At 70.8% G+C, this 25,617-nt stretch overlaps 2 protein-coding genes across 4 annotated transcripts in view; both read left to right on the top strand.

The window, feature by feature from the left end:
- The first annotated feature begins 5,992 nt into the window (after nucleotides 1–5,992).
- MMP9 (matrix metallopeptidase 9) lies at nucleotides 5,993–10,671 on the top strand. The gene is made up of 13 exons (XM_052782720.1): nucleotides 5,993–6,197; nucleotides 6,419–6,657; nucleotides 7,013–7,161; nucleotides 7,428–7,556; nucleotides 7,639–7,812; nucleotides 7,895–8,068; nucleotides 8,211–8,384; nucleotides 8,518–8,673; nucleotides 8,763–8,988; nucleotides 9,136–9,275; nucleotides 9,391–9,541; nucleotides 9,646–9,749; nucleotides 10,058–10,671. The coding sequence occupies exons 1-13, from the start codon at nucleotides 6,054–6,056 to the stop codon at nucleotides 10,165–10,167; spliced, it is 2,070 nt and encodes a 689-aa protein (XP_052638680.1). The 5' UTR covers nucleotides 5,993–6,053; the 3' UTR covers nucleotides 10,168–10,671.
- A 934-nt stretch (nucleotides 10,672–11,605) lies between these two features.
- Nucleotides 11,606–25,617, top strand: part of SLC12A5 (solute carrier family 12 member 5) — a 33,952-nt gene continuing 19,940 nt past the window's right edge. For 2 of the 3 annotated variants that reach the window (XM_052782631.1, XM_052782621.1), the window contains exon 1: nucleotides 11,606–11,737. In XM_052782631.1, coding sequence (XP_052638591.1) covers nucleotides 11,629–11,737 — 109 coding nt within the window. In that variant the 5' untranslated portion in view covers nucleotides 11,606–11,628. Of the gene's footprint in view, nucleotides 11,738–18,404; nucleotides 18,709–25,617 lie in introns of those variants that run through there. The other variant, XM_052782640.1, reaches the window with a different exon arrangement.

The raw sequence follows: 25,617 nt of genomic DNA, 5'->3' as shown, positions 1-25,617 counted from the left end.
TGAATTAATTTGGCAGCAAGCGTTAGAACAGTTGTCAAATGTTTTACTGAAATCCGAGCATGTTGCATCTACCACTCTTCCTTCTGCTTCTTGTAGTTTACAATTAAATACAACGAGTTTTGCCCATATTTCACCTTCTACAAACCCCCGCTTCTTATTCTTGAGCTCTTCCATCACTGACAGCCGGCAGGTTCCTGGCGCCGCATTGTCCCCTTCGCATGCCTGACAGGCAGGCAGGTTCGCCGTCATTGTCACAATTGCTGCTCTTCCCGTTTTAGCAGGCAGCTGCCGTGCCCGTCTCACTGTCGGGGAACAAAGGGCTGCCCACCCGTGCTGTGCTGTGCTGGCTGATGGTCCGGCACAGCAGCTGTGCCTCGAGGAGTCTGTGGCTCCAGCCCTGACCTGCCCCACTCCCCTCCCGGCCCCTACCTTACCCCTGTGGGGCGCAGGAGATGGCATCCATGGACCTGATCCGGCAGGTCACCCCAGAGGGGATGGCTCCGGGTGGCTGAGGGGATGACAGCAGCAAGGCTGCCTGTGGACACCCCTTCCCAAAGCCACCACAGGTGACAAAGTCTCAGTGCTGTCCCATGCAGCCCACAGGAGCCAGGGCAGACCTGGTCCCTGAGCCCCTCTCACGTGCCTGAACGCACTGTGCTCCCGCTGCTGGCAGGTGGGGAAAGCTTGGTAGAACAAAAGTTGGTCAAAGCTGGAGGCAAAGGCTGAGATGGGACAAGGTTGAAAGGATGGGAATGAGTTTACAGCAAAGCAAGTCATGAAACACAACAAGAACCCCACGGCGTTTGGAGCTCTCGCACCCATTTCCTACAGCCCCGGGGCTGCCGGGCTCTCCACCACACTCTCCAGCAGATGGGACGGTCTGGGCTGTTTTCCCTCCAATTGAATACAAAGGCAATTTTGGATGCCTCTGCCAGAGGCTGACTCGTTTCTTCAAACCCTTCCTGGATTTCCCACCTCGAGGGCTTCCCAGCAGACAGGAGCACGGTTTCCTCTCCATCCCATGGTGCTGGGGTTGCGCCGTGTAGCAAGGGCTCCACACAGGGGTCTGCAAGGCACTGGGCCCCCTCCCGGCATCGGCAGGGCTGTGTCCAGCAGGGAGGCTGCCTGGCTGCCTCGGCACAGGCTGTGCCACCATGCCTGCCGCCGGCCCCGGTGCCCGGAAGAGCAGAGCACTGGGTGGGAGATTCCTGCTCCAGCATCCCTGTGGGACCCAAACAGACGGGGGTTCCCGAGGTGTGAAGGGGCCGGGGAAGGCGTGGAGGAGGGATGTTCCAGCCCGATGTGGGGAGGTGACTGTGCCGCTCACCTGGGCGCCTGGAGCCGGTGTGACGGCCGGGGGGATCTGTCATGTGCGGTTTGCAGCTGGGATCGGTGCTGCCGAGTGATGAAACTGCAGTGCTGGTTTCAGTGCCTGCAGGGTGGAGGTGATCCGCCCGGCTGACACCGGCTGCGTCATCCTTGCCCAGACAAGAGGCTGCGGAGAGCAGCAGCGCTGGGGCTGGGGAGGCAGCAGGGCTGGGGGCCAGGATACCGCCTCCTGCCCTGGGGAAACAGGAGCGAAGGATTTGCAAGAAGCTGGTGTCGAGGGGGTGGGGAGTTCCCCAGGTGAGGCAAGGGACAGGCAGGGTCTGGCAGGAACAGGCAGGGAGATGAGCAGGTATATCCACAGAGCTTCAGGCAGGCAGGGAAGGCATGCGGGGCTGGGGACCGGCAGTGCCGGGAGCGCTGCAGGGCCGTGGCACGCGGTGCGGTTTGCCAAGAAGGGTCCTGGGTCCAGCTGGAGGATGCGATCCCAGCCCACGCGCGGCCTGGCGTCGGGGCAGCAGATACGGGAAGCGTGTGCAGGAATGTTGTTTCTGTCTGGAGACCTTGAGCAGGAGCAATGGGGCTTCCAAGCCTCTGACGCAGAGCTGCTCCCTGTGCCTTTGGTCCCGCTCCTGTGCCAAGCGTCCCCGTGCCCGGGACACCATGCCGTACAGCGGGCCGGTGCTGGCTGGGGCAGCCGGCGCGCGGGTGGCAGCTCTGCCTGGCTTTGCCATGGCAGCCATGGCACTGGCGCTTCCTGTGGCAGCTGCCAGGTCCGAGCGGCTCCCTGCCCTCCACATGGGCCACGCTTCCCCGCGGTGGCCGGCGCTGTGCTCTCCCCGACCCGGCGCTGTCTCACCCGCACAAGATGCTGACTCCCTCTGGCCCTGCTTCCCCTTGCCGCCGCACTCCTGCCCGGCCCCTCACGCCAAGCGGGCGTCTGATGCTGTTCGCACGCCTGAGCCTGCCCTTTGCTCCCGCGCCCCCCCTGTCCCCTGCCCGGCTCTTTGGGTGCCCAGGTGTGAGGCAGCGACTGTGGCAGCCGGGTGTCCCCTTGCCACCCTGCTCCTCAGCTCTCCCGCCACTGTTGCCACCCTGGTGCACCCCGTGGCTGCGGCTGTCGGACCTCCCCCCGGCCGGCTAGTGCCATGCTCCCTCCCTGGCTGGCTCCCACCCTGCTCACCTGCGCTGGGGGAACAGAGCTGGGGAGGGTCTGGGCCCGGCTCTGGGGATCCCTGGCTCCATCCAGTCCCCCCAAACCTTGCTGCTGGCCCGGCCAGCACCTCCCAGCTGGAGATCTGCAGCCTTGCAGAGGTGCTGCCACGTTCCATCAGCCTCTGCCCCGGGCAGGGCTGCTGCATCCCCGCCGGTGGGGATCCAGGCAGGTGTCCGGCGCCAGCCAGGGTCCCAGACCAATTTCCCACGGGGGTCTCCCCGCAGTGCCTGCCTATGTGAGGGTGGCCATGAGTAAGGGCGTGGGAAGGGGCTGCGGTGGCTCTTCCTTCCCCTTTTGGCAGTGGCGGTGGTGACAGGCAGCCTCGTGGCTCGGGCAGCCGGCGGGGACAGAGGATGTCCGCGTGGTTTTTTCCATATCATTCGTCCTTACAGGGGCTCTGGGTGTAAACGGTGTCCCTGGGCAGACATGGGCTGGGCACAGTGCCCAGATGTTCCCGGGGTCCCTGGCAGCCAAAAGGCCTCTCCTGCCTGCTGCGCTGCCCGTGCTCACCGCTGCCCTCCTCTCCCACCAGCGGCAGCGGCTGCCCCGAGCATCCCTCCGCCATGTGCCCATGCCAAGGAGCCCGTGCCATGCTCCAGCTCCCCGGCCTGACCCTGCAGCTGAGCTGGCCAGGGCTGCCCCGCACAGGACCGGGGCTACCCACCAGGTTCATGCCAGCAGCACCGAGCCCATCCCCGTGGAGTTCCCCTGCCCAGCTCTGAGGTTGCCGGCGCTGCCAGACATGGGGGTTTCCCTGCTGCCCCGGCCCTGCCCCTGCTCCCTGCGGAGCCTCCAGAGAGTCACCAAAAAATCCCCCGGGCTGGTGCCAGGAGGAAGCTGGCGAGCGGGGCTGTGAGTCAGTGGGAGAGGCCGGGCCGGGGGGCAGAGCTGCGGCCAGCAGACCCCCGCTGGGACTCCGGCCACCCAGCTCAAGGATGCTCAGGGCCATTGGCCTGAGCACCCTGGAGACGGTGCACCCTGGAGCCAGATGGGGCCAGACAGGCGTGGGTTTGCTGGGACGGGCTGCGTGGCGTGCGGGGCCTTGGCTCTCGGCTCCTGCCATCGCTTGCTCCGAGCCCCCTCTCTCCTCCAAGCCCCATCCCTGCCAGTGCTGCTCTGCTCTGCTCTGCTGGGCCATGGCTCTGCCCTGAGGGGTGCCGCAGGCGGCACGGCGCTGTGCGGTGCGGGCAGTGCCGTGGCGGTGTGCCCAAGCTGTGGGAGCTGTGGCTCCTGCATGCGGCGGAAACGAGGGATGGGAATAGCATGGGAAAGGCCCAGGGATCTGCCACAGCGCCGGGGAGACCAGAGCTCGATATGGCCCCCCTGGCTGCACCCCAGCACCGGTGACAGACGTGCCCTTGCCCGGGCTGTCCCAGGGGTGCTTTTGCATTCAGCTCCTGCACCGGTTCCGTGTGCTGTGGGCTGAGGTCCTGGCAGCCTGGAGAGCGGAGAGCATGGAGCGGTGCCTTGCTCCCCACGCACCCCAGCAGCCATCAGCTGCGGCGGGGGCCTCAGGGTGCCTCGGCAGAGCCCTGTCCTCGCCCTGGCTGCCGGCCAGGCAGGGAGCATTGGGAGCCGCTGCCTCCTGCCTTGCAAAGAGCTGTGCCATGCACAGGGGTGAGGGGCGGCAGGCTGGAGCCTGCAGGGAGGGGAGGTGGTGGGGGTGGCCGGGTTGTGGGGGTCCCAGGTCTTCATCCTACTGGGAGAGGGCTGCACGTGGGCACCGTGGGCTGGACGTGTGTCTCACCAAGGCGCAAGGACGGCGGCTGCTTGTGGAGCAACTTCCTCTGCCGAGGAACCGGAGCTGCTCTTGCAGGGCTGCGGCGGGGAGTGAGGCAACCCCACGATTTCTCAGCACCGCTTCCTCCCGGCGGGGCTCGCGCTGCCTGTGAGCTCCCCGCACCCGGCCGACTGTGGCCCTGGGGCTGCATCCCGCTGGCATCGGCAGCTCCCCTGCATGCGGCTGGGTCGGGAGCAGGGCTGCGGGACCCCGGCTGGGTGGGGACGGGGTCCGGGGCAGACCCTGTGCCTGGGGTGAGCCCCCTCAGTGAGCCCATCTGCCCCGCACGGGCAATGCTCCCTCAGGGATGAGCCGTCCCTTGGGCATCGGAGCTCCTCTGCAAGGGCACAGGGGAGCATGACCCCTCTCCTCTCGCCATCCCCCAGCCTTGCTGGATGCCAGCGTAACCTTTTTGTCCTCTGGCCAGGCCAGGAGCTGTTTGTTCGGCTCAGCCAGAGCAGGGGTGATGCAGGGAGGGGGTGGCTGCAGGGGCACAGCCTGGAGCCTTCGGGAGCTGGCAGCACAGGGCAGCAGCAGGGATGGGGTGGCCTGGGAAGATTGTCCTCCCGAAGCCAGCTGAGGGCTCAGCAGGGACCCGTGAGCCAGGCGTTAGCGAGACCTGGGGAAGGGGAACCTGTCCTGGGACCTGTGTCTCGGGCAGTGTCGCCAGGCTGCACTGGCCCTCCTGCCTCCCCCGCTGACGCTGCACCTCTCTCCCCGCTCTGCCATCTGTTTTCGCCTCGTTCCTCATCCCTGTTTGCTTTCCCCTTCCCCACTCCCGTTCCCACAAGCGTCGGCACTTTGGGAGAAGCAGGAAAACACCATCCCATGGCGAGGTTTGTGCTGGGCCAGGCAGGAACCTGAGTCAGCAGCGCCCTGCGGAGCAGCCGGCAGCGAGGATGGGGCACCCCTGTGTCCCGTGGCACCAGCTGGAGCATCCCTGGGCACGGAGCTGCTCCTGGGCAGGCACTGCCCCTGGTGCCGCAGGGCTCTGCTGGGCGGCTGCCAGCAAGTGGGCTTAGAGGCACCGGTGGGGTGATGAGCCACAGGGACCTCCTTTGCCGGGAACACTCTGGCCCACCGGGGTGGTGCAGCTGCGGTGGGGGACATGGGGACAGATGCCGTGTCCCAGTGAGGGTCCAAGCACTGGCATCTGGCTCCCAGGCAGGCGGGCTGCAGGCGCCGGGGGTCTGGGCAGGGGATCTCCTGCCGGCTCTGCCCGCACAGCCCTGATGCCCACCCAAGCCCCTGTGGGTCCGGCTCTGGTGGCATCAGCCCTTGGCCGGCCAAACTCAGCATCAGCCAGTGTGGGACACGGCTGCAGGGTTCTGAGCGCCCGGCCGGCCCCCCCCAGCCTCGGCAACCCCCTGCTATCCCCACTGCCACCATGGCCTTGGGGCCAGCAGGGCAATGCCCGCTGCAGGGCAGCCCCAGGACAGCCGTGCCACGCCGTGCCCCGGTGCAGCCACCCGGCCGCTCTCCCTCGCGCCCGCCCTCACGCCTTGCGTGCCCACGGGACGGAGCGTGTTTAGTAAACAAGGTGATGAAACAGTTAAGGCAGGGAACGGAGGAGCCTGAGTGTGCGTTTCGTCACCGTGGGAAGGGAGCGTGAGTCGGCGGCTGAGGGGTCTGAGGGTGACTCACTGCCCTCCCCGCCAGATAAATAGGGAGCGGGAGCCCGGCGGCACCCAGAGCAGAGCTGCAGGGACCCGGCACTGCCACCGCTGCACCATGGCACTCATCGTCCTGGCCCCACTTGCCGTGGGGCTGCTGGCCCTCTCCTGCTGCGCGGCCCCCCTCCAGAACAAGCCGCAGGCCGTTGTCACCTTCCCGGGGGAGCTGGTCAGCACCCTGTCGGACCTGGAGCTGGCGGAGGTGAGGGGAGCGCGGCCCCATGGCCCCCTCCCGGCACCCAGGACCCTGAGGGGCTCCCGGGGCGGCAGCGTGGGGCTGCGGGCTGAGCTCAGGGGCTGCCCGTCTCCCTGCGTGCCGGGAGGTGCCCGGTCTGGGATCGGGCACTGGGGGTGTGCGGTGGCCAGGACTGCCCGAGCCCCATCCCGCCTCGCTCAGCCCCTCCGGCTGCCTTTCCTTCCCAGAGCTACCTGCTGCGGTTTGGCTACACCACGGAGGGGGAGGCGAGGATGGGCAGCAAGCACGTGTCCCTGACCAAGGCGCTGCGCAAGATGCAGAAGCAGCTGGGCCTGGAGGAGACGGGGGAGCTGGACGCTGGCACGCTGGAGGCCATGCGAGCCCCCCGCTGCGGTGTCCCCGATGTGGGACCCTTCCTCACCTTTGAGGGGAACCTCAAGTGGGACCACATGGACCTGACGTACCGGTGAGTCTGCCTCAGGAGATGGAGCCTCGTGCCCACAGGGCGATGGTCCCTGGGGGATGGAGACGGGCTCAAGAGCCCAGGCGGGGTGCCAGCCTCAGCTCAGCCCGCCAGCCGGGCCTCGGCACTGCCGGCACAGCTGGGTCTCGGCACAGCCAGGGCCAAGCCGGCACAGTGGCAGCATCTGCTCCCCGGCGCCCGGGAGAGCATCTGAGCCCCAGCCTGAGGGTGGTGGCCGGCTGCTCTGCCCGGCCATGCCAGCGCTGCTGTCCCCTCCCGGAGACGCGCCTGGAGCAGGGTCACTCCTGCGTCATGAGCTGGGACCTGGCGGTGCTGACCCCCCACCTCCCCCCGGCAGGGTGATGAACTACTCCCCTGACCTGGACCGTGCAGTGATTGATGACGCTTTCAAGCGGGCTTTCAAAGTGTGGAGCGACGTGACCCCCCTCACCTTCACCCAGATATACAGCGGCGAGGCGGACATCATGATCATGTTCGGCAGCGGAGGTGACGTCCCGCAGGCGGGCAGGGAGCTGGGAGCTGGCTCAGTTGTGGCGAGAGGGCTGGCGACATGCCCTGCCCGCGGGATTGTCACCCTGCCTCTGCCCGAGTTGTGCCCGGGGTCCCCACGCCCCTGCATGTGCCAACAGGCACGTGCGTGTGCGGGCATGCAGAGGGTGCGCAGGTCTCGCGTGCTCGGGGGTCCGTGTGTGCGCTGGGGGCACGGGGGGCTTCTCTGGTGAGGCTGGCTCTGAGAGTGCTTGTCCCTGCAGAGCATGGGGATGGGTATCCCTTCGACGGCAAGGACGGGCTCTTGGCCCACGCCTTTCCCCCGGGCCGGGGCATCCAGGGCGATGCCCACTTTGATGACGACGAGCTCTGGACACTGGGAACCGGCATAGGTAAGGGCAGGGCCTGGCGGGTTGGGGGAGGCTGATGGCAGCCACCCCAGCCCCGTCGCTAAGCCGCCCCTCTCCCGAGCAGTGGTGAAGACCCGCCATGGGAATGCCAACGGGGCCAACTGCCACTTCCCCTTCATCTTCGAGGGCCGCTCCTACTCCCGGTGCATCACGGACGGGCGCACGGACGGGCTGCCCTGGTGTGCCACCACCGCCAGCTACGACCGGGACAAGAAATACGGCTTCTGCCCCAGCGAACGTGAGTAGCGGTGGCCGTGACTACAGCCCCTGCCCGGCCTTGCGTGTGCCCGGGGCTGTCCTCACCCTCCCTCGCCCTGCAGTCCTCTTCACCAACGGTGGCAACAGCGATGGGTCCCCCTGCGTCTTCCCCTTCATCTTCGAGGGCACCTCCTACGATGCCTGCACCACGGACGGGCGCTCTGATGGCTACCGCTGGTGTGCCACCACCGCCAACTTCGACCAGGACAAGAAGTATGGCTTCTGCCCCAACCGAGGTGCGAGCGGGGATGGGGCGCACGGGGTGGCCGGTCCCCAGCCACGGTGCAAAGGGTGGGTGCCCGAGGGGTCTTGGGCTGTCCTGGGGTCCGGCTGGCGTGTCCAGGGGCCAGGGCCAGCCCCACTGACACTGCGCTGCAGACACAGCGGTGATCGGCGGCAACTCCCAGGGGGACCCGTGCGTCTTCCCCTTCACCTTCCTGGGGCAGTCCTACAGCGCCTGCACCAGCCAGGGCCGGCAGGACGGCAAGCTCTGGTGTGCCACCACCAGCAACTACGACACTGACAAGAAGTGGGGCTTCTGCCCGGACAGAGGTACCAGCCCCCCTGCCCGCACCCTCTGGCCCCACGCTGTGCTGCCACACTGGCATGCTCCCCGCAGGGGTCGCAGTCCCTGTCGCTGGTGTGTCCCATCCCACTGGGCACTGAGGCTGGTGCTTTCTCCCAGGTTACAGCATCTTCCTGGTGGCTGCCCATGAGTTCGGGCACTCGCTGGGGCTGGACCACTCCAGCGTGCGTGAGGCCCTGATGTACCCCATGTACAGCTACGTCCAGGACTTCCAGCTGGACCCAGATGATGTCCAGGGCATCCAGTACCTCTACGGTGAGCAGCCATGCTGTGGCCAAGCATGCCAGGGGTCCTGTGGTGCTGGGCTGGCCCCCAGCCTCACGGTCTCCCCTGTACTTGCTCAGGTCGTGGCTCTGGCCCCAAGCCCACCGCCCCTGCACCCGTGCCCACCAAGGAGCCCGAGCCCATGCCCACGGAGGCTGGCAGCACCTCCACCACCGAGGAGGAGGAGCTGACGCCAGAGCCCACAGCCAAGCCCATTCCCGTGGACCCCAGCCGGGACGCCTGTGTGGAGAAGAACTTCGATGCCATCACAGAGATCAACGGGGAGCTGCATTTCTTCAAGGATGGGTGAGCAGCAGTGCCCAGCACCTCCTGCCCTGGCAAGTGCCAGGGTGATGAGGGGATGTGGGGGGTCACAGGGCTGTGCCAGGGGTGTGGGGGGACATGGGGCTGTGCCAGGCTGAGGTTGTCAGGATGGCTGACCTTCCCCACCAGGAAATACTGGACCCTCTCATCCTTCTGGAAGTCGGGCATCCAGGGCGCCTTCTCCATCACAGACACCTGGCCCGGCCTCCCGGCTGTCATCGATGCTGCATTCCAGGACGTGCTCACCAAGAGGGTCTTCTTCTTCGCCGGTGAGCTCTGCCCCTGCTGCTGTCGGGGCCCTGGTGTCAGCTGCGGCACGAGGAGCCCGGCGCTGCCCTGGCAGCCTTGGGGCCAGCTGACGCCCATGCTCTCTCCCGCCTGCAGGTCGGCAGTTCTGGGTATTTTCTGGCAAGAGCATGCTGGGTCCCCGGGGGATCGAGAAGCTGGGCATTGGGAAGGAAGCCGGCCGCATCTCAGGGGCCCTGCAGCGGGGCCGTGGCAAAGTGCTGCTCTTCAGTGGGGAGAGCTACTGGAGGTGAGCAGGTGGGATAGCCACGGTGGTGCCTGCCAGCTCGCCCTGCGAGGGTCTGGGACGCAGGAGTCCCGGCAGCCCCCAGCATGGCTCTGCTCTCCCCGCAGGCTGGACGTGAAGGTCCAGAGGGTGGACAAGGGTTACCCCCGCGCCACCGATGACGTCTTCACCGGCGTCCCCCTCGATGCACGCAATGTCTTCCTCTACCAAGGTGAGTGGGGACCTGGCGGGTGGGGGCTGTGTGGTCACCCCCGGGCTGCCCTGAGCCTCCCACGGGCAGAGGCCGCCCCTCTGCGCCTGGCACGGGGCAGGGGCTGCACTGTGGGGAGCAGCCCTGAGGCAGGGCATGCCATCAGCCCCAGAGGGTCCCTGTGGTGGGGCTGGCCGAGCCCCGGCGAGGGCCATCTGCGGGGGCCAGATCCCCTCGTGCCCACGCCACTTGGGCAGCTGTCAGGATAGCTTCTCGCACGGCCGGCCTCCCACTGACTCTCCATTCCCTTCGCCTCCCTCCTCGCCCAGACAAGTACCACTTCTGCCAGGGCAGCTTCTACTGGAGAATGACGCCGCGCTACCAGGTGGACCGGGTGGGCTACGTCAAGTACGACATCCTGCAGTGCCCCCAGCACTGAGGGCCCAATCGGCCGGCCGGCTCCAGCCGGCATGCTGCTCCCTGCCCATGACTCCCAACTCCCAGGCTTCCGTCTCGCAGCCTGACTCCCCAGGGCGCCAGGGGCCGTGCAGCCTCGTGGCCGTGGGGCAGCCCCCACCGAGGTGGGGGCTTTGCTGTCTTCTCAGCAGAAAGGGGCAGGGAATCCGGGGGTTGCCCCTCAGGAGCTGCCCAGCCCGGGGAGCCCCGGCTGGGGAGCAGGACTCTCGCCGCAGCCAGCACCATGCCACCCCTGCCAGCGCTGCCTCCGCCGCGCAGAGGCATTTGCCTGGTGCAAACCACACACGGATTTATAACGACTTTGTCTTTTTCCTGAGCCAGCCGTGCCGGGTCGGGCCGGGCTTTGCTGGCAGCTGGCACCCGGGGACTCGGCTGGGGGGGGGGCGCGGGGCTCTGCCTCGCTCCTGCCTGCTGCCTGCTCTGCCAACCTCCATCTGCCCATTTTTAATAAAGACAATCCTTTGGACACAGCCTCCGAGTGCTCCGTCAGCCAGCCAAGGTGCCGGGCCTGGGGCATCGCCCTTCCCCGGGCTGTGGGGTGCCAGCATTGGTGGGGAAGGGGGCGCTGGGCAGGGGGGCTGCAGCCAAGCCCCCTCTTCTGCTGAGGGCTCCGGGATGCCTAAGGGACACTGGGTCCCACCGGCGAGGATGTCCCTCGGCCCCAACATCCCCCGCCACCAGCCCCACGCCACACGCAGCCCCCTGTGCCCTTCACCCTCCAGAGCCCCTCCTGCCCCCCAGGCCCTGGCTCCCCCGTACCCTACCAGCCCCTGGCCCTGCCCTGCGTCCCCGGCTCTCCACCGGCGGTGAGGGACAGGCGTTTGTCACAGGCTGGGACACGGCGTGTGGCCGGGCCCCCCGCTGCGGCCTGACCCCCCCCCCCCCCCCCCACCCCGAGCCGCCCTGCCCCGGCCCGCCCCGGCCTGTCCCAGCGCGGCCCGCGGAGCCCAGCGGCGGGGCCGGGGCCGTGTCCGGGGGCTGCCCGGGGCCGTGGCAGGGTGGGGCGGCCGCAGCCCCGGGGCTATAATTAGCTGTAATTAGCGGCCGCGGCTCCGCGCAGGGCGGGGGCAGAGCGCGGCCCCGGCCCGGCCCGCCGGGGTCCGGTCCCAGCACCCCCCGTGCGGCGGCTGCGGGGCGGAGCGGCCCGTCCCGTCCCGTCCCGTCCCGTCCCGTCCCGTCGAGCCGGGCCGAGCTTAGCGCTAGCCGAGCCGAGCTTTGCCAAGCCGAACCGAGCCGGGCCAGCCCGCCCCGCCAAGCCGAGCCGTGCCAGCCGTGCCGCTCGGAGGCGAGCGGTGCCAGACCTTGCAGCCGCGGGGGCGGCGCGGCGGGCGGTGCCGCGGGCACTAGGACCCCGGTCAGCGCCCGGCGGGGCCGCGCTCGGCGGCCGCCGGGGCCCGGAGCCACTTGTGGAGGCGGCGGGGCCATGAGCCGGCGGTTCACCGTCACCGCGCTGCCCCGCCACGGCCCCCCGGCCGCCCGCGGGCCCGACAGCGGCGCGGGGGGCGGCCGCCTGCCCGGCCGCGACGGCAGAGGTGAGCGCCCGGGCACGGCCGGCGGGGCGGGCGCCGGGGGCGGGGGGGGGGGACGACGCGACACTGCGTGGGGCAGAGCTAGTGGGGCAGGGTCCGCGGGGAGGGGTCTGTGGGGCAGAGCCGGTGGAGCAGGGTCCGCGGGGCAGGGCAGGGTCCACGGGGGGGGGCCAGGGTTCCCAGGGCAGGGTCCGCGGGGGGGCGTCCCCGGCACAGGGCAGGGCCGCCAAGGCACGGCGGGGGGGGTGCGGGGGTCGCCCCGGGCTGGCGATCGGTGGGGCCCGGCCCCTCGGAGGCGGCGGGGACCCCCGGAGTGGGGCTGGCATGGGGCTGCGGGACGCAGGGGCCGGGGGGTGCTGAGCGGGGAGCGGGGCTTGGCTGCCCGGGCAGGACCCCTCATCCCAGGGCTCTGCCCCAGGGCTGCCCCCGCTCCTTGTCCCCATCCCGGGGGTCTGTCGGAGCAAGGCCCCGCTCCTGCAGGACCGGCAGCGGGATGGAGCCAGGATCGCGGCTGGCATGCGGGGGGACGGCTGCGGGGTGCAAGGCCGCAGGCCGCTCCTCGGGGAGCTGCGGAAGAGGCTGGGCTGCGGGGCTGCGGCTGGGCCGGCGTGAGGGCATGGGGAAGGCAGGCGGCAGACAGCCCTCGGTGGCGGCGGCCCACTGGGCCGTGGCGGGTGCGGGCGCCGGGGCCGGCAGGCCGTCGCCTTGCGGTGCCCAGGGGACGTGGCGGCAGGGCTGTGGTTGTCACCGGAGCTGTATCGATCCTAGAAACCCGGCCGACAGCAGCACCGTGCTGCGTGGAGCTGTGACCTTGCACCCTCGGCAAAGGGCGCTGGTGGGAGGCAGCGAGCAGCTGGATGGGCGCTGCGACACCCAGGTCGGGCTGTGCCCCTGCCAGTGGGCTCCAGCTCCCGGACTGTCCTGCCCGGCATCCCCGCCACAGTGGGGTGGCGCAGGGCTGGACCCGGTGGTGAGTGGGTGCAGGGCCACTTGTCACCCCACGGCATCCTGGGGTGGCTGGGCCTGGCTCATGGGCTGCGTCGGGGGCAGAGCAGCCGGTGCTGAGCCGCAGCCTGCGGCCCTCTTGGAACGGCTTATCAGCTCGGCGGCTGACCTGCTTGCGGGGGGCTGGGTGAGGAGCAGGGGTAGCTGGGGTGAGCATGCCGCAGGGGCCGCGGCAGGGGAGGCGCGGGGATGGCGGTCGTCCCTCCCCGGCTGAGCTGTGACCTTGTGCCCTCGCAGAGGACAGCCAGCGGCCCGGCCCTGCAGGCCGGCGCCCCGGGACCAACCCTGCACCGTGGCTTGGCTGCAGTCACGGCAGGGCACGTGCCGAGGGGTCGGGGCAGTATGCCGGAGAGCCCCCGGTCTGCCCCGATGCGCACCCCACCTCGCTCGGTGGCACCGGGGGCTGTGGGTGCAGCCACCGGGGGATGGATGGGGAGGGGGTGCCGTGGGGCTGCGGACGGCAGAGCTGCCTGCGCGGCGGCGGGCAGGGAGCAGGTCCCGGGCCGGTGCTCGGTGCCGCCTGGCCCTTTGCAGAGCCACGCGTGGGGCTGGCCGCGGCGCAGGGCTCACGGAGGCTCGGGGCCCTCGGGTCTGCATCCCCGGGCGGGAGCAGGTGGCGGCTCGGTGCCGGGGTGGCGGGAGGGCCCTCCGCCCCGGCACTGTGAGATCACCCGCTCCCGGCGGGGGGCCTCGCTCCCGGCGGGGGGCCTCGCTCCCGGCGGGCCCGGCCCCGGGGGCAGCCTGCCCGGCGGACTGCTGCCGCGCTCCCGGCGCCGTGCCGGGGCGCTGGGGCCGCCGCGCTGCCGCCCCGCCCGGCCGGCTCTGCCCGGGGAGGGCTTTCGGCCCCCTGCGGACCCCGGGCGGCGGCGGCGGAGGGAAGGGACTGCCCGGTGGGGTGTGGGCGGGCGGCCGGGGCTGGGCGCGGGGCTCCGGGACGGCGGGGGAGGCGCAGTGCCCCGCCGCCGCCGCCAGGGGGCGCTGCCGGGACGGACCGGCCTCCCACGGGGGGGTGTGCCCCGCCCCGCCCGGCCCCGCCCGGCCCCGCCCCGCCGCCGTCCGCGGGACCCGGCCGCCCCCAGCACCCGCGGCGTGGGGGAGGCCGGTTCCTCCGCGGGGCCGGGGGTCGTGTGGGCGTCCCACGGGACCCGGCCGTGCGGGGCTGGGCCGCCCGCCGGGAGGGGGGGGCAGCTGCCCTGGCTCCGGGGGGGCACCGGGGCATCCCTGGAGCGGAGCCCCCCCCACTCCGTGTCCCGAGGCAGCCGGGCTCGGCGGCAGTCGCCATGGCAACCAACCGGTTAAGGAGCCTCTCTCGTTGCCACGGAAACCGGGCCGCCGTCATCCCCGCCGGAGGCTCCTGGTGCTGGGGGGGGCTCAGCCGCTCTCCCAGACCCGCCGGGGGAGGGCGGGACCGCGGGCAGGGCTGTGTGGGGCCGGGGGTGGGCACCGGGGGCGGGTGGGCTTGGGCGGCAGCAGGGACCCCTGATGCCCTCAGGGACACCCCACTGCCGGGGGCTGGGGTGCGAGGGCACGGCAGGGCCCCCCACGGGGTGCTGGGGCTGAGCCCCCTCTGCGCCCCGCTCAAGGTGCTGGGCGCAGAGGGGTGCGTGGGAGGGGCAGGCTCTGTGGGGGCTGCGTGGGCGGGGGGCCCAGCCTCCCCTGCCCAGCCCCTCCCGCTGCCGTGACCCCCTGGGTCCCCCAGCCTGGAGCCGTGCAAGGCAGGTTTGTGGGAGATGGCGTGCTCTTGGGAGGTGTTGCTAAAAGTGCCAGGGGTCTGCGCCGTGGAGGGGTCACATGGCATGGGGGACTGTTCCCGGGGGGGCTGGGGCAGCCAAAGCCCGAGCTGCTGCCTGCAGCACCTTCCTGAGGCCTCTCCATGCCGCTGAACCCACTGTGGGGTGCTCCAGCAGGGTGCCAGGGGCTGGGGGTGCTTGCACAGGCCGTGGGGCAAGGCAGGAGGTGCCACGTGGGACGCAGGACACCCCAGTGCCTCGGTCAGCTGCGCTCCCGTGCCTGACCCTTTTGGGAGCAGCCGGCAATGGCTGTGCAGCCGCTCCTTGGCGGGCACCGTGCCCTCCGGCCCTTGCTCAGCTGTGACAGCCCGGCATCCCCAGGGCGCTGCAGCCAGCATGGGGCTGCTCGGGGGGGGCTCCTCGGCTGTGCTGCCCAGCAGCAGGGCCCGGCGGGAGGAGGTCGCTTCCGCGGCTGATCCCTGTGCTGGGCTGCCCGGCCGCCCGCTGCTACGGCCCCGCTGCCGGCAAGACATCTGGGCAGGGCAGCTGGCATGACGCACCAGCTGCACGCGGCGTGGGGCTCTCATGACACAGGAGCTCACGTCCTCCTGCCCTGCCCCACTGCCACCCTTCTGCTTTTGGCCTTGGGCAGCTGCACTGGCTCCCAGCTCCCTGTGGCTCTGCTCCCAGCCCCACGGTTCACCGTCCCGCCCTCCACATCCTGTCCCGCCACTGGAACTGGTGGCAGGTCCCAGCTGGCACCCGTGTCACCTCCAGGCTCTGTTTTTGCCCTGGTGCTGGTGGCAAGGCCCTGAGCTGTCTGGACAGGGATGAGCAAGACCCCTCCATCCCGCCGAGGTGCTGCAGGACGTGCTGCCCCCGGGCTCGTGGGGCTGGCAGGACAGAGAGGTGCGGGGTGTGCCGTGATGCAATCCTCCGGCACAGCCTTTGGCTCTGTGTGTGCATCGCTGCCCTCTGCGCCCCGCTGCACCTCCGGGCTCCCCCCAAACCCTCCCTCCGTCCTCTTGAGGTCTCTTCTGCCTCAGCTCCCGGGGACTGCCACACTGCCTGGCCTCATGCCCAAGAGCCCCCGGTGCTGCGAGGAGCACCCTGCCGAGCCGCGACGATGGGGTCTCCTGTCCAGGGAGGGTGTGGGTTGGGCAGGCTGCCGACAGTGCCCAGGGATCACTGCAGGCAGTGCAGCGTGCCGACTGCCATCTCTGTAGCGCAGCTACCCTCGCCTCCCGGGCAGGCTGCTGCCAGGCTGCCTGCTCTGTGCCCTCAGGAGGTTTCCCAGCGCCTCCGGCACATGTCTCGCTCCTGGGAGGTTTGACCGCTGCCGGTGACAGGACAGGCAAGGGCTGTGCGGCTGGCTGCTGGGACGCCTGCCTTGGGAAGGGCTGCGGGGATGGTTCCCCCCACCCGGGCTCTGTGCGACATGGCAGGTGCAGGGGGGTCTGGGATGTGCTCGGGGGGGCTCTGCGGGTTCTGCAGTGGCAGCTTGCAGGGATGTTCTGTGTCCTGGGCCAGCTCTGGCTCTTGGGGGTCTCACACATCTCGGCAGTCTCCATCCCAGGGCAGGTGCAGAAGCATTGGGGCAGGGTGGTCCAGCTGTGCTGTGCCAACCCCTTGGCCTGGCAGAGGAGCTGCACAGCCCTCCCTCGTCTTTTCTGGGCAGCCTCTTGCAGCTATGTGGGGCACTGATGCCATGCCTGGCCCCATGTCAGGATCCTGCCTGCACCCAGGCTCGGGGGCCACTTGCAGCTGATCCTCCTGCCGCCATGCCCAGGGAAAGCCGTCTGCCTCCCTCCATGTCCAGCTCCTCCATGCATGCCCTTGCACTGCCTGCGGCCCTGGTGCCAGACACCTTTCCTGGCACCCTGGGCATTGCAGGGTGCTGGGAAAGGGGTCTGGCACTGGGGCTGCAGGCAGCACAAGGGCATGGGTGCTGCCCAAGCCATGCCAAGCCTCTCTGCTCCTGGCATGCTGGGGCCATGTACCCCAGCCCCAGGGCATCCCGTTCACAGGCCAGGGTTAAGTCAGTGCTGTGCTGGGGGATTGAGCCCCTACGGTCTGGCTCTGCCCCGGGGACACCCTCGATGTGGCCCCCCAAGCAGGTGGGACCCTGCGCATGGGCTAAGCAAATGCAGGCGATAGCATAGACCCCCTGCGCTGCCGGCAAATCCCAGCCCCTGAAATGGAGCCATAATCCAAGGATTAGGGGATTAGTGGTCTTTCACGTGCTCCCTCCCCCCATCTGTTTTAGCAGGAAAATCCCTCTTGTGCGGAGCCCACGCGCTGCGGCCTCCTGCGCAAACCACCCCCTCAGCGCTCGGCACTCGCCGTGGCTGGCTGGCCCCTGTGCAGCCCCCGGCCTGCTGCCCCTCTGCCTGGCCACAGCCTCCGCGCGTGGGTGGGCTCTGCAAACACCCCAGGACCCGCAAGGGAGAGCGGCTCTGCCCGCTGCATCCTGCCTGCAGCCCTAGCTGTGCAGGCAGCGTGCGGGGGCCAGTGCCGTCCCTTGGGAGCGGGCCAGCCCCTTGCTCCAGCACTGGCTCCCACTCAAGCCGAGGGACGCGGGGGCGAGGGGACGGTGCTGGTGCGGCTGGGCACGGGCAGAGCCCACGCCGCGGCCGGTGCACGGAGGTCCTGGGCAGGAAGGGTGGTTGGGGGCCGAGCGAGGGGGGGGGTGGCAGTGCTCTGCCCGTGCTGAGGCAGCCGCTGAGCTGCCCACCCTGCCTGCGGGCCGTCCTGCGTCGTTTGCCGTGGGGCTGGGGCTGTGCCAGTGTGGGGCCTCGGGGACGTGGGGCCCGGGGGTCCTGGCTGCAGCAGGCAGAGCAGGGGCTGGGGCTGCTGGCAGGGCCGGTGCGAGGGGTCCGAGCCCCCCCGCCCCGCAAGGTGAGGGCCGGGGAGCCTCTGCGCTGCAGAGCAGCTGGCCCCGTACCAGGAGAAAGTAAACAATTAATTACAGCCGTCAAGAAGTAACTAACGCCAGCGGGCTGTCATGATCTCAGCCTGCTCCGGAGGAGATGCCGGAGCTGCAGCCAGCTCTGGCTCCGGGATCCTCCGGATTAAGTGGGTGAGAGAAGGGGGGGCTGCGAGCGGCCCTGCAGGGTCAGCGTGGGGTCCTGTGGGCAGCCCCCAGCCCGAAGGCGGCCCTGAGCCCGCGGCCTGCTGGGGGACGGGCTGCGACGGCCGGGGGCTCCACAGGAGGCAGCAGGGCCCGGGGGGGGGGGGTCGGCCCCTTCACAGCCCTTCTCCAGGGTTAGCCCCGGCCTGCCAGGCTGCGGGTCTGAGGGGGGCTGCGCCGGGGTGTTCGTGGCGTGGTGTGACCCTGGCCAAGCCCACTCCCCTCTGCGGGCAGCGTTCCCCGCTCTGCAGGGCTGCTGCAGCCTGGCTGGGCAGAGCGGGGTCGGCAGCCTCTACCGGACCCCTGGCCCCGCTGCTGGGTGCTCTGGCCATCCCCCTCCTCCCCGGGGTGCCCTTGGATGATGGTGGCTGCAGGCCGGTCCTGCTGCTGCGTGGGCGGGGGGGCTTCGCCCCCGGCCCGGGCCCTGTTGCCTGCAGAGGGGTCCCCACCGGCAGCTGCCTCCCCTCCACCGAGAGCTGCCCGCCGCTGCGGGCAGGGGCCGGGGCTGCCCGGGCAGGGGGTTGCCCTGACCCCAGGCCTCAGCGTCAGTCCCGCAGGTGCAGGGTCTGTCCCACTGCGCACCCCGAGCCGGTGCCCGGTCCCAGGGCTGCGCCGGGGCCCGGTGCGGGGTGAGGGGGCTGGTGCTGTGCCCGGTGCGGGGTGCGGGGCTGGTGCGGGGTGCGGGGGCCGGTGCGGGGTGCGGAGCCGTCCCGCCCGCGCCAGCCGGGGCCCGCAGCGCTGCCGTGCCCTAGTTCCTCCCCCCGCCCGGCTCAGCCGGGAGGCGGCGTGCGCTCCGCTCCGCGCCCTCCCCCGCCTCGCCCCTGCCTGCCGCTGCTCCCCTCCCCGCAGCGGCGGGGGCAATGCCTCCTGCATACGTGATGAAGTGAGCGGCCGGGCTGGGCTCCGCCGGCAGCAGCGAGCCGTGAGCCCGGGCGCCTCCGCACTGCAGCCCCCTCCCACCGGCGGCGGCGGGGGGCGGCGCGGGGACGCGGCTGGCTGCGGAGCGCGGCGCTCGCAGCTCCCGGGCAGCAGCGTGCGGCCGCGGGCAGCCGTCGCCATGCTGAACAACCTGGCCGACTGCGAGGACGGCGACGGCGGCGCCAGCCAAGGTGAGGGACCGGGACCGGGACACCGGGGGAGCCCGGGGCGGCCGCCCCTGCCGGGCTGGGGCCCGGGGCTCGGCGCTGAGCGGGTGGCGGAGGCGGCGCGGAGCCGGGGGCCGCGAAGGCTGGGCGGGGGGGGGGGGGGGGGGAGTCCGCGGCCGCCGGACCCCGCCGCGGGGCAGGCGGGCGGCAGCGGCACCGGCCGCGACGGCGGCTCTCGGTCCGCGGCCCCGCGGGGCTGCGGCGGGCGGTGCGGGCGATGCGGGGCTGCTCCCGCTCCCGCTGCCGGCGCCTCCGCTCAGCACCGGCCCCGCTCCCGCCGCTGCGGCAGCCCCGGGAAACGGCGGCGCGGCTGGAGCAGCGGCTGCGGCGGGGCCGAGCCGTGCCCGGAGCTTGCCGGGGAGCCTCCTCCGGGCGGGGGCTGCGGGCTGCGCTCCGGGCGATCCCGCCGGGCGCCGGCCACCACCATCTCCCGAGCAGACCCCGGCGGCCGCTGCGCCTGCCCGCTCCCGCCCGCCCGGGACCCCCGCAGGGGTCCCCGTGCCCGGCTGCCGCCCCCCCTTCCCCCCCCCCCCCCCGCTACCTCCTCCCGATCCCTCCCTACCGTCTTCCCCGCTCCGGCTGCCGCCCCCCCATCCCTGCCTACCTCCTCCACATCCCTCCCTACCGCCTCCCACATCCCCGCTGCCGCCCCCCCCCCCAGCCGTCCCTACTGCCGCCCCCCATCTCCGGCTGCCGCCCCCCCCACCCCTCTCTACCACCTCCCTCGTCCCCGCTGCCGCCCCCCCCCGTTCCCGCCGTCCCCCGCACCCGCCGTCCCCCGGGGCCGCCGCCGCTGTCCGCGGTGCTGCCGCTGTCCGCGGTGCTGAAGCGGCCGCCCGGGCCCTGCGCCGCGGCCGGAGGGAGCCGCTCGCCCCGGGGCCGCTGCGCTCTGCAGCGCCCAGCCGAGCTGTGCCGTGCCGAGCCTTGTCGTGCCATGTCGTGCCAAGCCGTGCCATACCGTGCCAAGCCGAGCCGAGCCGAGCTGCCCCGCTCGGTCTAGCCCGTGCCGTGCCCTGCCAGTCGGTCTGAGCTGTGCCATTCCCTGCCAACCCGTGCCATGCTGGGCATGCTGCAGCCCCAGCGCAGTGCAGGCGGGCAGGGCTGCTGCGAGCTGTGGGCGAGGGTCCGGGGCTGCATCCCCGCGGGCGGTGGGGCCACCAGGCCCTGGCAGCAGCCCTGTGACTGCTGGCGCTGTGGCCTGAGCTCTTGCCGGGGCACCCACCGACAGCCGAGCTGCTGCGGAGGGTCCTCGGGCCCCTGCAGGGCCGTGTCCAGCCCCAGGTGCCCAGGCAGCTGGGCCAGTGCAGCACCCTCTCCTGCAGGTGTTTCTGTCGGGCACAGGGATGGGTTGGAGCCAGGGAAATGGCAGTGATGTGCCCGAGGGGACCTGCGGTGCCTCTCTGACTCTCCCCAGCCCCCCACCAGGTCCCCGCCCGGGGTCTGCTGAAAGCCCCAGCCAGGAGGGGACAGCCAGCTCTGGCAGTTGCTGCGTAAGTCCCTGGCTGCCTGCAGCGAGGCTCTGGGCACAGCCACGACGAGGCTTTTGGTGTTCGCTCCGCTCCGCCGACCTGAACCTGTTTATTTGCTTGTTTATTCACAGCTCCACTCAAGGTCAGGGCTGGCAGGAGTCTTCTGGGGGCATCTTGTTGGGCTGGGGGGAGCTGTGCTGGCCCCTGGCCGTGCCCTTCCCTGGGCTCTTGCCCTCCCCTTGCCCTCTGCAGCACCAGGATCTATCCCACTTGCTGCATTTCCATCAGTGCAGCAGTGCCGGCGGCGTGGTGGCAGGCGTTTCTGCCTTGCTGGGGTCTGGCAGGAGGGCTGAACATGGTGCTACTACAGATGGACCAGGCAGACTGCCCCTGGAGCTGGGCCTGGCGAGATGGTGCCCTGTGGGCTGGCGGGTATGGGCCTGGAGGCAGTGGGGGACCTGGGGGGCTTGGGAGAGCAGGGAAGCATCTGTGGGGAGGGCGATGGTACAGCCCCCTGTACCCATGCTGAGGGCAGCTGCTGCAGGGGGGGGTGGGATTACACCCCCCCCCCCCGAGGGTCGCATTAAGCTCCCTGTGCGGGATCTGTCTGCAGTGACCGTGGATGCCCCAGGGGGGTGGCAGAGCTGTTGCATGCCAGCGGGGCCCCCCCCATGCATGCTGGCTGCTCCAGTGCTGGCCGGCCAGTGACTTGCTGAGCCCAGCAGAGCTGCTGAAGCCCTGGGTGCCACTTACTTAGGCCATTTCTCTTGGATAGGACAAGCAGCATCCCCGCTGCAGGTCCCTGTGCTGGACAGCCTGTGAGAGCCTCATGACAAGGGCTGGAAGGGCTCCAGCCCTGGCAGCCCGGCAAGGGCTGGGCCGGTGGCAGACCCTCTGGGGAGGTGTTGGGGAGTGGGGAAAGCAGGCAGGGCTGCTGCCTGCAGTGTCCAGGCTGGCAGCATGCATGCTCTGTTTGGGGTGTGGAAATGTCAGACGCAGCCCCGCTGCAGGCTGCTGTGCCAGCACCCCAGCCTGCAGGCACCAGGCTGCCCAAGGAGGGGAGACCCAGGGCCGGGAGGCTTTGCTGCAGCTTGTGTCCACGGCCATTTCCAAGGCAGGGCTCCGGCTGTGTGAGAATCTGGGAAGCTGTTTAAATGCAGCCAGCCAAAGCGCCTGTGCTGGAAATCCTGCGCCTGCAGGGCCGGCTGATCAAAGGGAGGATAATCCCAGGTTTAGGAAGGAAGAGGATAGGTCTGAAGTAGCAGTTGGTCCAATTTGGGTCAGGCAGTGAAAGAATCCAGCCCAAAAGGCCACTTGCTGTGCCTGCTGGCTGGAGGGGCGACGTGCAGCCCTGGGGTGGGGGAGCATCCCACCTCTCCCCACCCCATTCCACCCTACCCCACCACCACGATGCAGCTGGGAGACGGCACTGCTGCATGCACTGCCAGCACGAGCCAGCACTGCTCCGGCCACCAGAGCTGCAGCCAGACAAGGTAGCCTCTGCCTTGGCGAGGGGCACGGGGCTCTGTGGCCTCTCTGAGGTTACCCTGCCCGGGGCAGCTGGCAGATACCCTTGCTCAGGGGAAAAGGAAGCCTGGGTGGGAGCAGAGGTGCGAGCCACCATAAGGGCCCCTTAGCCATCCTCTTCTGCCTTAGGCACCCCCAGGCCAGCAGCCCAGGGCCAGGCCAGTGGACGTGTGGCCGAATCCCCTTGATGGCTGGGGGTGACAGAACAGCACCGTAGCCTCACCGGCCAGCAGCTCCTGTGAAATGGCAGCAGCTGGGGACATCAGACAGGGCCACGTGCTCACCCGTGTGCTCGCCGGGGTCACCCTGGGGTGCCCCTTGCCGCCGGCTGCAGGCAGAGCCCTGAGGAGCTGGAGGAGGCTGCTCGCCAGCCAGTGCTGTCGAACACTCTGGCAAAAGTCAAGGTGCCCTGCGCACCTTGCGGGGAGCCCCAGGGCGTCCCTGGGTGCCGCAAGCAGTCGCCGCACTGCTGCTGCCCCTGAGGCTGGTGGGACCGGTGCGGGGTGCGAGTGGGAGCCCCCACGGGGGAGGTGGCGCAGGAGGGGCCGGCGGCCAGGCCCGCACAGGGGGTCCCTAAGCTGTTGGCACCCCTGTGCCAGCATCCGGCAGGCCCTGGGGCACTGCAGGAGCACAAATGGAGGTGCAGGGGGAGCGTGGGGTCAGGGCTGCCCCCACCGCATCCCCCCTCGCCTGCTGCTCCTCCTGGCTGGTGCCGCAGCCCCAGCGCCCGATGTCCCTGGCCAGGGCTCACCGTATGTGGCGGCCAAGAGGGAGCTGGCCCTCGCGGTATGCCGTGGAGGGGACAGGCTGGCCGTGGCCAGGCAGGAGCAGGCAGCAGCCCTGGCAGCAGCTCTGGTTAATTAGCCTGTAGGGTTTGGATGCCTGGGCTCCCCCCCAGCCCTCGGTGCCTTGCGCCATGTAAGCGATTAGGGAGGATTTGGGATAAGGGACGTGACGCTTCCCAACCCAATTTAGGGCTGAGTAAAAAGCCATTAGGGAATCAGATCGTGGCTGGTGCTGCAGCCCTGTGGGGCAGGCGAGCTCCCGGGGGCACACGGACGGTCCCTCAGCTCTGGGGGCCTGGGCTGCCAGGGCGGGCAGCGGGGTCGGCTTTGGGATGCCCCGGGCTGGCAGGGCCGGCGGTAAGGCCTGCCGCGAGCGGGACTGCGCGGTGCCCGCCGCGGGGCTGCGGGTTCCTGCCAGCAATCCCGCCGCGAGCCCTTCCAGCCGCCGCAGCAAATTAAAAGGCCGATTCATGTCGAGTGATCCCTGGGGAAGGGGGAGGCTGAGCGCCGGGATCGAAGCCTGGCACGGCTCGGCTCTGCTCCGCTCCCGCTGCCTCTCCCCGCACCGGGCTGCCTGGCCTTGGCGCTGCCCAGCCCCGTCCTGCGCTCCCCCCCCGGTGCCGGCCCCGGGAAAGCGGGACACGGGCAAGGCCCGGCGAGTGCTGGTGGGGCTGGTGGGACACCTGGCAGTGGCCCCCCCGTGTCCCCGCGGCCGGGAGGTGTCACCCCCTCCGTGCCGCCGGGCGGGGACTGGCCGTGGCGGGTGGGGGACGGGGTGGGCCCTGCCCGGGGGGGGGGCTGCAGTGCCCCTGCCCGCCCCTGCCCGCACAAATCCCGTGGCAGCCGCCGGGGAGAGGCTGCACCGGCCCCTCTGCGGCAAAATGGTCTCCGGCAGGAGCGGGGAGCGCGTTGTCACCTGGGACCCCGCGGCCCTGGCGCTTAACTCCTTCCAGCCTGGGGGGGGCCAGGGGCGAGGCGGGTGGCCGAGGGTCCCCCCCCACCCCGAGCCGTGCCCCGGGGATGCCGGAGCCGTGCCATGTGCACGTCCCCGTGTTCCCCCACCTCCCACCATTCCCGGGGCCTTTCCCGGCAGCATCACCCAGCGAGGGGCTCCTGTGCCCCCGGGCCGGCCCTGGCAGCCTGGGCGATGCCGGCCCGGGGCCATGGGCCCTGCGGTGGCCGGAGAAGGGCAGTGCCCCGGACCGGGGGGGTTGGAGGGGCTGCGAGGTTTGGGTGCCGTTGTGGTGCCGGTGGCTTGGAGCGTGGGCACCCCGGGGTGCTGCTGGCATCTGTCGGGAGGAGCCGGGCAGTGCCAGGCCTGGGGGGGGCTCGGCCGCGCCGTCCGGTGGGTGCTGGTGGGCCGGGGCGCGGGTGCTGTGCGGGGCCGGCGTCCGGCCGCCTGCGCCGTTACATAAGAGCGGGAGCCGAGGCGGCCGTGGCTCGCCGTTGCCGTGGAAACCAGCACGGTGATGTCGTCGGTCGGGTTACCAGGCGGCGAGGCGAGGCGAGGCCCCCGCGGGCTCCTCTCTCCCGGTGGGGTTCCAGGGCCTCGCCAGGCCTGCGAGCACATCGCCCTGCCAGGCTGCCCCCCGTGCCGTGCCCCCGAGGCGCCGCTTGGTCCCGAGGTGCGGAGGTGGGCTCCGGACACCCCCGGTCCCGCGCCCTCACGCCCGTGCACCGTCGGCCCAGAGGGCAGCCCCCTTGACGCGGCGGAACGTCCCCGGAGCCGGTGCAGGTGGGTGGGAGCTGTGGCGAGCGGGGGGGGTGCCAGCCCACGCCACCGCTGTTACCTAACGAGCGCTGGGTGCGGCGTGTTAGGCCAAACCCAGAGCAAGGATCACGTTGGGTCCATGCTGAGAACCCCCCGCGCACCCTTCGGTGGGGGACACGGGGCACGGCATGAGTCGGCGGTTCAGCGCATGGCGCTGGGCGTGCATCCGAGGGGGGCTCCGGAGCGAGGCCGGCCGGACCTGTGGGCCAGGGTGTCCCGCTGCTGCCGCCATGGCCATTCCTGCACAGAAAGAGCCTGCGGGCTCTGCCCCACAGTTTGGCTGCGCCGTCGGGGACACTGCCGCCCCACCGCTCCACGCAGGAGGAGCCCGGGGACCGGCGGGAGGCAGAGGGCCAACCCGCGGGTCGGCGTCACCTGCGGCGCTTGGGGCTTCACCTCCCGGTCAGGCAGGAGCGCCGCGTCTGCCGGGGAAATTGCAGATGGTGAATCACCACCGCACACAGGCAAAACGGCTCCCAGGATCCCGAATATGAGTCAACTGGCAGCAGGCAGGCGGTCTTCAAAGGACCGGGCTGCTCCAAACAGTTGCGGGGTCTGTCCCGGGGCTGCCGTGGTGCGTGGGTGGCTGCACCGCCCTGGCCCATGGGAAGCCCTTGTGCCCCTGGGTGCTCCCGGGCTCCATGCTCAAGGCTGGCGGAGAGGACGGCTCTCGCCCTGGGCCCAGGGTGCGGAGCAGGTCTGTAACCCTGCCTGTGCGGGCAGCCTGCCCGGCAGTGCTGCTGCTGCCAGCAGCATGAGTGCCCTGGCTGTGGGGTGATGGTGGCAGGGATGGGTGTGTGGCGGGGAGCCCCTCTGCTCCTGCCCAGGGCCAGGGACCAGGCCCGGCTGCCCCGGTTTCCCTGTGCTGTGGGGGCCGTCGACTGCCAAGCCACTCTGCCCAGCACCATGTCCTTTGGCTCCCCACGCCCACGCGGCCCCTGCCCCCTCCCCTCTGGGCCTCTGCTCAGAGCTGCGCCACTCCAGCGGCACCATCCTCGCTGCCGCTCCATTTCCAGCCTGATTTATTTCTGCTGCTCTGCAGCTCGGCTGTTTTCCTTGCTGTTAAGCCGACTCCGGGTTTCTTCTGCACGAGGTCGTTAATGCAGCGAGCAGCCACGGCCCTGTCCCAGCAGCTCTGCGGGCTCTGCGCCGCTGCAGGCGCCTCCTCTGCCCCGCGCAGAGCAGCAGCGCCTGCCCTCGGCAGCGGCATCGCCGGCTGCCTTCCCGCCTTGCGGCGCAGCCGGCGAGGCTGCTGCCCCGGCTGCTGTGGTGCACGTCAGGGAGCAGGACCAGACATCTGGCCGCTCGCCCTTCTCCCAGG

The sequence above is a fragment of the Harpia harpyja genome, chromosome 1 (genome assembly GCF_026419915.1).
Source record: "Harpia harpyja isolate bHarHar1 chromosome 1, bHarHar1 primary haplotype, whole genome shotgun sequence".
NCBI lineage: Eukaryota > Metazoa > Chordata > Aves > Accipitriformes > Accipitridae > Harpia > Harpia harpyja.
This window is presented reverse-complemented; position numbering and strand designations above follow the sequence as displayed.